Here is a 9,283-nt window from a genome sequence, read left to right on the forward strand (position 1 = left end):
CTCCTCCTCCTCCTTCTTCTTCTTCTTCTTCTTCTTCTTCTTCTTTTTTGTTGTTAGATTGAAACAGGATCTCATTGGGTAGCCCTGGTTGGCCTGGAACTCACTCTGCAGACCAGGCTGGCCTTGAACTCACAGAGATCTTCCTGCCTCTGCCTCCTAAGTGCTGGCATTAAAGGTGTGTGCCACCACTTTTTGGTTGTAATCTGAGCTGGACCTAACAGCTGGACCATCATTCCTGCCCCCAAAGCTTTTTCAGTTTGCCTACTAGAGACTCTTTCCTTTAGAGCAGCAGTTCTCAACCTGTGGATCACAACCCATTTGAGGTTGTAACAACCCTTTCGCAGGGGTCACCTTAGATCAAAAACCACACACATGTTTACGACTCATAACTGTAGTAAAACTACAGTTATAAGGTAGCAATAAAAATAATTTTATGGTTGAGGATCACCACAGTGTGAGCAACTGTAACCACAGGCTTTTCTACCCACATCCCAGTTCCCCATAACAACTCGGAGACTTATTTATGAATAAGGGCCTAGGCCATAAGTTTGGGCTCGTTCTCTGACAGGCTGTCAATCACACAACCCACTTAAACTAAGCTATGTCTGCGTCCAGCGTCCTCAGATCCCGGGGCAAACCTCCAGCCTCTGACTCTCAGTGTTCCAACCTCTCCTGAGCCTCCCACCTTTTACTTTCTCCCTCTTGCTAAGAGCACATCAGCTTTTCATTGCTGAGCAACGCTTCCACACAGTGCACACGCGATTATCCCTACAGGGGGCTGTATTAAAGGGTCACAGCGTTAGGAAGATGGAGCCCTTTGCCCATCACAAGGACCCTATCATGACTGAGCTACCATGGCTTTAGAGCAAGATGAGACCCTGTTTATACCTAAACGTAAGGTTCCTTGTTTGACACCAAGAAAGCACCGAGTTGAAGAAAGCAGACGTATATCTGTACTAGATACAAAATGATTGCATTCAAATACAAAAAACCTGTGCCTCACCTGAGCCATGGCTTTGATGGTGGCAGGTCTTCTGTGCTGCTCTTCTGGAACGGGGGAGAACTGGGGGGAGACAAACAACAGTGAGACCCCCACTTGACTCAGTGCACACAGCAGTCATTCCCCAAGTGTTCACCCCATACTTTGAGGGGTCTAAAGTGAGAAGAACAGATATCTTCAGTGAGCCAGGCTCTGGAATGGAACAGGATGGGTTTGGGCAATATGGCTCATGTGCACATAAGCACACACATGAAGATATACCGACAGGCCAAACCTACTCTGCCTTGGAACTGGCCTCCATCTTCAAGGAAAAAATAAAAGCCTGAGAACTTGACCTGCAGCAGAACCCAAGCTGCACCCACATACCAGGAAGGACCCCACGGCTTATCCTTGGCCCATACCCCAGAGTTACTTCCTAGCAACAGTTAATCAAAGATTAGTCTGGTTATTTTGGGTGTACTTTCAGCCTGTTTGTGATTGTCTATTTCAGAGCACCCACCTGTTGGCTTATAGCCATTCTATTAGCTGTTTGCCAGACTGGACACCCCTCCCTCTCTCGCTTACTTTCTCCTAAGGCAGAGGCAGGCGGATTTCTGAGTTTGAGGCCAGCCTGGTCTACAGAGTGAGTTCCAGGACTGCCAGGGCTACACAGAGAAACCCTGTCTCGAAAAAACAAAAAAAAAAAAAAAAACTTGTCCTGCTGAGGGTTCAAGGATTCTGTTCAAGGAGTCCCATTCTGTTGTGACAAGGCTGGGATGGAGAAGAGTCCAAGCCTGAGCTTGTAATAAAGAGACCCTAATGGCCTTTTGGGGTTCATGAACACTTCCTGGCACAACAATACAATTCTTGCATGGGGTAGACCACAATGCAAGTGTCTGAAATCTCAGCGCTCCTGAGACTGAGACAATAAATAGAGGTTTGAGATCACTCAGGCCTTCACATACTGACTTGTCTCTCCCTCCTACCTCTCTGCCTCTTTCTATCTGGTTTTGTGAAGCAGCGTCTCTCTGCATAGCTCTGACTGTCCTGGAGTTCACTCTGTTGACCAGGCTGGTATTGAACTCACAGAGATCTGCTTCTGACTCCAGAGTGCTGGGGTTAAAGACATGCACAACCATACATTGTGAGTTCAAGGCCAGGTTGGAATACAGACTAAGTCCCAGGCCATCCAGGGCCATTCAGTGAGACCTTGTCTCAAAGAAAAAAAGTAATTAAAAAATTAAAACAGACATGGTAGAATGTTTATAAGATTAAAAGTTAGAAATACTCAAATGGCTAGTATTTGATGAGATGAATAAGTGCTTCAGACAATGGATGGAACTTGAGAACATCATCCTGAGTGAGGTCGCCCAGAGTCACCCAGAGTCAGAAAGACATGCACGGTATACACTCACTGATAAGTGACGTTAGGCATGACGTGCAAGATAACCAAGCTATGATCCGCAGACCAGAAGAAACTGGGTAATAAGGAGGCCCCAAGGGAGGATGAATCTCACTCACATGGGGAAATGAGATGGTCACTGGAGGTGGATGGAGAGAACTGGCTAGGAGAGGTGGTGAAGATGGGAAAGGGATGGCGATCATGTGGGGGGGGGGGCGAGAGAGGGCTGGGAGTGAGATTGGAAACCAGCGGGGGAGGAGGGGACATCTCTGGTGACTAGTTGGAGCCTTGGGAAGGGAGAGGATACAGGGAGCCTATGGGGTGACTCTAGCTGGGACTCCTACTAGAAGGGAGATAGAGAGACTGAGGTGGCCACCTCCTGTACCCAGGCAAGACTTCCAGAGGCAGGGGGACATCAATCCACCCCAAAAATCTTCAACCCAAAATTTGTCTTGTTTATAGAAAGTGCAGGGATAAATATGGAGCAGAGACTGAGGGAACAGTCATCCAATGACTGCCCCAACTTGTGACCCATCCCATGTGAGAGAGCTAACCTCTAACTCTATTAATGATAGTCTTACGCTTGCAGACAGGAGCCTAGCATAACTGTCTGAGAGACTTCATCCAGCCATGGATGGAGGCAGATGCAGAGAGCTACACCCTCATCAGGTGGAGCTTGGGGAGTCTTGTGGAAGAACAGGGGATAGAAGTGAGCAAGTCAGAGGGGTCAAGGATACCACAAGAAATCCCAGAGTCAACTGACCTGGGACCATGGAGGTTCACAAAGCCTGGGTCACCAACCAGGGAGCATGGAAGAGCTGGACCTAGGCACACTCCCCACCCCACTCCTACACATTTGTAGCAAATGTGAGCTTGGTGTTTATGTGGGTTCCCTAAGAAGTGGAGTGGGGGTTGTCTCCATCTCTGTTCCCTGTCATTGGATTACCCCCTACTTGGATTGCCTGGTTGTGCTTCAGTGGTAGATGTACCTAGACCTGCCGGGACTAGGTGCCCCAGGGAGGGGTGGTGCCCAGAGGGGCTCTACTGCTCTAAGGAAAAGGTAAGGGGGAGATGGAGGGAGGGATTTGTAAAGGTAGGACTGGGAAGAGGAAGGAGGGTGGCTGAGGTTGAGATGTAAAGTGAATTTTTAAAAGTAAACATTAAAAACAGAAATACTCATATGGCTACCATTAACAGTCGAGATGAATAAATGCAGTATACTTCAGATCGTGAAATATCAAACAGCACAAAGGCTCAGTTAAGCCGCTATCCCACTTATCACGGGGAAGTCCTACACAGGTGTCCAAATGAACAAAATAAAAGACAAAGAAAAGCATGCTAGCTCTCACATGAACCTCTAAAATGAGTAAAGGCTAACGACGAACGCACGCAAGAGATACACATCCAAAACTTCACACTCACAACCCACAGACCCACAACAGGGACATTCGGCTATCGGAAACCTACCTACGAGAAGACAAGAGGACTACCTACTAGGGACTCAAAAAGTAACCTATGCACAACTTCACTTTTACCACACAGAATCCACAGGTATCTGCGCCTGCACTGTGCTGCACGTGGTCACAACATCACACAGTCGCACGCCCCTACAGGGACAGAACACTCAACCCGTCGGCAGCTCTCCACATCCACACACAATACCGCACGTGTCCCCAGCTCGCTCCCTCCCACTCACCAAGGGGTGGTGCCCGCCACGGTGTCAGCAGAAACTGACGCCTAACACCAGTCCAGCCCCTTAGCGCCGCGATCACTGTTCACAAATTAGCCGCACAATTCCGACTTCAACTCCTCCGCCGCACAAAGCCCAGCCTCGGCGTTCGCCCCGCCTCCTCGCGGGCTCCGCACCACAGGCCTTCCTTCCAAGCTGCCAAAGCCCTGCAACCGTTCAGTGCACCTCCCCTCTTGCCAGCAAAGCGCTGAGGGCATGATCTTCCCGCGAGAAGCCAGGGAGCCCTCTGGGAAATGTAGTCCGAGGCAACGCGGCAGGCAAGATGGCTCCCGATGGGCGGGGCTTCTAACGGTCCCGCAGTGTGGTGGACGAGCGGAGGATGCCCCAAATCGAAACGCACCTCTCAGGATACATGGAACCCTATATCAGCCTCTATTACTGCATTTAAAATCATTCCAAAAAGTTAGGAATCTGTTGATTTCCCGGACCTTTGGTACTATCTGTAGACGATAGTCTGCATCAGGAAAGGGGCGGAGAACTGGTAGGGGGCGGAGTGTGATTTGCATAGCAAGCATAATCGCGTGGCTGAGACTTCTAGTAATGTAATTCAGTGCAATGGGAAAAAAATAAAAACATATTGAGGGGGGAAAAGTTATCTCAATTCCTCAGAGAGCTAAGCCTTTGCTTGGCCACTTCTGGCGACCTAGTTTCCCCCGCCCCCAGAAGTGTGCAGGAACAGATGTCCTGGGCAGATGTATGGCTTGTTCATAAATGCATTTGGCTTGGTACTCATCAGCAGATCCTGTAGGTTGAAAGGGTAGATACCAGAACCACACCTTGGATTCCCATATGCTTCTAATGCTAGCCCGCAGGTGGGGCAGGAGGATCAGAGTCATTCCTGGGCACTGAGTGGTAGTTACATTAAAAACTACAGTGGAACACTTGGAGAAAGCATCTTTCTTTGAAGTGATTTCCATAACCAATAAATAACCTCGTCCAGGAGATAACAAATCAGTTGGTCTGAAAAAGACATTAAAGTTGGGGTTGGAGAGATTGCTCAGCAATTAAGAGCACTGGCTGTTCTTCCAGAGGACCTGAGTTCAATTCCCAGCAACCACATAGTGGCTCACAATCATCTCTAAGAGGATCTGATGCCCTCTTCTGGCCTAAAGAAGTATATGTAGCAGAGCACTCATACATTAAGTCTTTTAAAAAGACAGTGAAGTTAAAACACTACATCTCTGTATAATCAAGATTTTCTTTTCAGAAAATAGGGACAACACGGCTTATCTCACTTCTCTGTTAATTGCAAAGCTGCCACAGTCCTCTTGATATAGAAAGAGGTAATAAAATTGATGCTATAAAGACATGAAGATCTTATAAAGATATGAAGTCACACAGAATAGAATGGAGCTAAGGGAGAGCTGCCTGTGGACTACCCCAATGACAATGATTATACTAACCAGGCCTGTTTAGAGGGAAGTGAAGTTTGGGATTGCTGGGTGTGGAGATTGGAATGAGCTGACTCATAGATTCATACATTTGAATGCTTAGTCATTAGTTTATGCAACTGCCTGGGATGGGTTAGGGGTTTGGCCGTGTGAGAGGGGCTGTGTTATTGGTGGGCGGGCTGTGAGGTTTCAAAACCTCATACCAGGCTCAGTGTGTCTCTGTGTCTGTTTCTCTCTCTCTCTCTCTCTCTCTCTCTCTCTCTCTCTCTCTGTGTGTGTGTGTGTGTGTCTGCCTGTTTCTGTCTGTCTGTCTCTGTCTCTCTGTCTCTGCTTTCTGCAGAGACACTGCAATTCCTAAATCAATGATGACATCAGAGGCCTATTAATTCCCACACTATTATCCTGATATTGTTTTTTCAGTCATCCACGATTTTCCCATTGACCTGGGATACTGCCACAAGCAATTACCAATGCTCTGTAAATTCGTTCATGTTTCTAGATTCAATATTCTGTTCTGACCTCAAGTTTAGAAAAATCTTATCAACAAAGACCTTGGGTTGGCATAGTGATGTCTGGAACTGCAGCACTGGGCTGCTGGGTAAGTGAATCAGAAGAAACTCAAGGCCAGCTTGGGCTACATAGGGAGTTTAAGGTCACCCTGGGCTATGTACATAGGGAGATCTGTCCCAAAACACCTTCTCTGAAAATCGATTTCTACAAATTATCTATAGACCAAAGTGAATATCAAAAATATTTTTGCCTCTTAATTTCAAACCTTTATATTGCTCATATTACCTTAATACAGTTGATAAGCTTTAGGAGACCCTCCTGATTGGAATCACTGGACGCCGAAAATTAGAATACTAATAATGATCCAGGCAGTGGTGGCGCACGCCTTTAATCCCAGCACTCGGGAGGCAGAGGGAGGCAGATTTCTGAGTTCGAGGCCAGCCTGGTCTACAGAGTGAGTTCCAGGACAGCCAAGGCTACACAGAGAAACCTTGTCTCAAAAAAAAAAAGGAAAAAAATAAAAAAATAAAACACAACTATAATTGCTAAACTAATAAGGTGCATCAGGAGCTCAAGGCTATGCAGGCCTTCGAGGCCAGGCTTGGCTATCTGAGCTCGTCTCAAAGAAATAAACACAAAACAAAATTGTAAAAAACTGCCAGAGAGGTAGCTGAGTTGGTAAAGTGTTTCCTATGAGGTGGACATTTCTGGTTTCTCTAACAACTCAGTTGTGCCATGTGACGTTTTTCTGGAAACTCTCTCTCTCTCTCTCTTTTTTTTTTTTTTTTTTTTTGTTTTCGAGACAGGGTTTCTCTGTGTAGCCCTGGCTGTCCTTGAACTCACTTTGTAGACCAGGCTGGCCTCGAACTCAGAAATCCCTCTGCCTCTGCCTCCCAAGTGCTGGGATTAAAGGCATGTGCCACTACCGCCCAGCTTCTGGAAGCTCTCTTATGACAGGGCATGTGATGTTTTGTTGAAAACAGACTCTTCAGAGGGCACATAATGTTTAGAAAAAGCATCCATGGAACCCCACAAACAGCGAGAGGATGAGAGCATCCATGGAACCCCGCAAACAGCGAGAGGATGCTCTTGCAGTCCTATCCCGGGCAAAGCTTCGCCGATCTTCACTTTGTCGAGAGAAATGCACCAAAGAACGTCTCGTGGTATCCGGCTGCTCCTGGCTGCTCCCTCTGATTTGTGCCAGCTGAGGTTTCTACTGGATCTTGCCGCCACTACTGATTCCTTTCTGGTGTTTGCTACTGACCTGGACTGCTGGAATCCTGACGAGGAAGAGTGGAATTGCCCCAGAAACTACTTCTAAGTGGATCTGGAACTCTCTTTTCCTAATAACCTTTCTCCCCTACTTCTGGTCGGTGGGCTAGAAAGGAAGTTGAAGTGTTTAAGAGCCCTAAATAAAGAAGATTTTGAAAAACATCTAAGCCTGCAAGCAGGCTGCCTCTCCCAAAGTCGGGATTTCAGAGAGCTGCTTCTCATTGGCTCTTGGAGCCCCTCTTATGGGGAAAGGTTAGGTAGGGTTGATAGAAAATAGCAGTAGAGGGCTGGAGAGATGGCTTAGCAGTTAAGAGCACAGACTGCTCTTCCTGAATTCAATTCCCAGCAGCTCACAACCATCTGTAATGGTACCTGATGCCCTCTTCTGGTGTGTCTGAAGAGAACAACAAAGTACTCACATACATTAAATAAATAAATAAATAAATAAATAAATAAATAAATAAATAAATAAAAATAGCTGTAGATATAATTGGCTGTTAGAATCTGGACAGAAAAGTGGTGGGGGGGGCTGGGCTCAAGGCTGTGTGTGGGGTGGTAAGTGTAGGAATGTGTCATGTAAAAGGGCACCTGGGCAGGTATCTGGTAAGACACATTGGTAAGCCATAAGGACAGTCATATATCCCAGGTTCAGGAATTTAGCAAGGTAAAGGGCCCAACCCTAGTGGGAGAATTCAGGGTAGGAGGCAGGGTATGCCAGGTGTAAGCCCAAGGCCAGCCCAGGTAGCCAGGCTCCACCCCCAGATTAATCTAATGGCCTGGCCCGGTCCCTTGATGTGCCAGTGTTCAGGGCCAGCCTTCCAGACTGCTCTACACTGTGAAGGCTGTCTCCAGCCCATTGAGAGAGTGGCAAGATCCACTCTATAGAGGAAAAAAGGGGCGGGGGGGGGGAATCCCAGGCCCCCCTGGAAGTACCGCCTCCTCTCCCCCTAAACCCTATATAACGCCTGCCTCCTGTTCTGTCCTTTACTGACTCTCCCAAGCAAAGGCACCCAACTTCTTGAGGCTTTCCCAATACGTCTCTCCCGAGGTTTGTTGTAGGGCGTGACTTTGTGGTATTCCTTGGCTCCCAACTGCCAGGGTAGCTTTCCCTTCAGAGCTGTAAGACTTTCACCAGGTCCTAGGGGTGCTAAGAGAACCGTGGACATCAGCTGCTTTGATATGCTAACAGGCACCTCAGCCCTTTGCCCCAGTTTTGGGACCTAACACCCAAGTTACACATTAACAAACATCCCACAGGACCCCACAGCTCATCTGCATAGTGCTTTCCACATTGTTACACACTGTCACAACCCTAGGACACATGGCTACAAAAATTAAAGTTGCACAATAGTTTATTTTCCTGACTGTTTAGTCTGAACCCAATTATCAGTCTCAATTCCCGCCTGGCTTCAGTTTGTGATACTGTAGCAATCGCTTCGGAGTTTAACACCAGAGTCTGATACAACTCTCCACAGAGCTGCCAACCATCGGCCTGAGGCGATGGGAAAGCGAGATGCCTTCTGGGAAATGTAGTTCAGCAGCGCGCCACGGTGGCCAAGATGGCGTCCTCTCCCGTAAAACCCGGAGGATTGCGCCTCACTGGGAATCTCGGCCTGGAGGCGAGGAAAAGCCTATTTTGTGAGTTTAAGCTGCATTCATTATACACCTTGACACACCACTGTCCTTCCCGGTAACACAGTGTGAAACCGGTAGTATCTGAGTCCCAGCCTTTTACTACTTATCCACTGGGAAAAGTTCCAGGGCGAGTGGAGAGGAAAGTAACTAGAACCCCTGAGACTTCTGGGAAATGTAGTTCACGGTTGAGAGAGAGAGGGAGAGAGAGAGAGGGGGGGGGGAGAGAGACAGAGACAGAGACAGACAAGAGGGGAGAGAGAGACAGAGAGAGGGGAGAGAGACAGAGAGAGAGGGGAGAGAGAGACAGACAACCGACTCCTGCAAGTTGTTCACTGAGCTCCACA

General features: G+C 47.8%; 2 protein-coding genes across 2 annotated transcripts in view; one reads left to right on the plus strand and one right to left on the minus strand.

Moving 5' to 3' along the window:
- Positions 1-4,306, minus strand: part of LOC115063830 (zinc finger protein 566-like) — a 12,356-nt gene extending 8,050 nt beyond the window's left edge. The window contains exons 1-2 of the mRNA XM_029537662.1: positions 4,078-4,306; positions 1,004-1,063 (exon numbers count right to left, since the gene is read on the minus strand). Coding sequence (XP_029393522.1) covers positions 1,004-1,012 — 9 coding nt within the window. The 5' untranslated portion in view covers positions 1,013-1,063; positions 4,078-4,306. The remainder of the gene's footprint in view (positions 1-1,003; positions 1,064-4,077) is intronic.
- A 4,567-nt stretch (positions 4,307-8,873) lies between these two features.
- Znf260 (zinc finger protein 260) overlaps positions 8,874-9,283 on the plus strand; it is a 39,127-nt gene continuing 38,717 nt past the window's right edge. Inside the window, exon 1 of the mRNA XM_029537653.1 lies at positions 8,874-8,942. The gene's annotated coding sequence lies outside the window, so the exon portion shown is untranslated. The remainder of the gene's footprint in view (positions 8,943-9,283) is intronic.

The sequence above is a fragment of the Mus pahari genome, chromosome 1 (genome assembly GCF_900095145.1).
Source record: "Mus pahari chromosome 1, PAHARI_EIJ_v1.1, whole genome shotgun sequence".
NCBI classification, from domain to species: domain Eukaryota; kingdom Metazoa; phylum Chordata; class Mammalia; order Rodentia; family Muridae; genus Mus; species Mus pahari.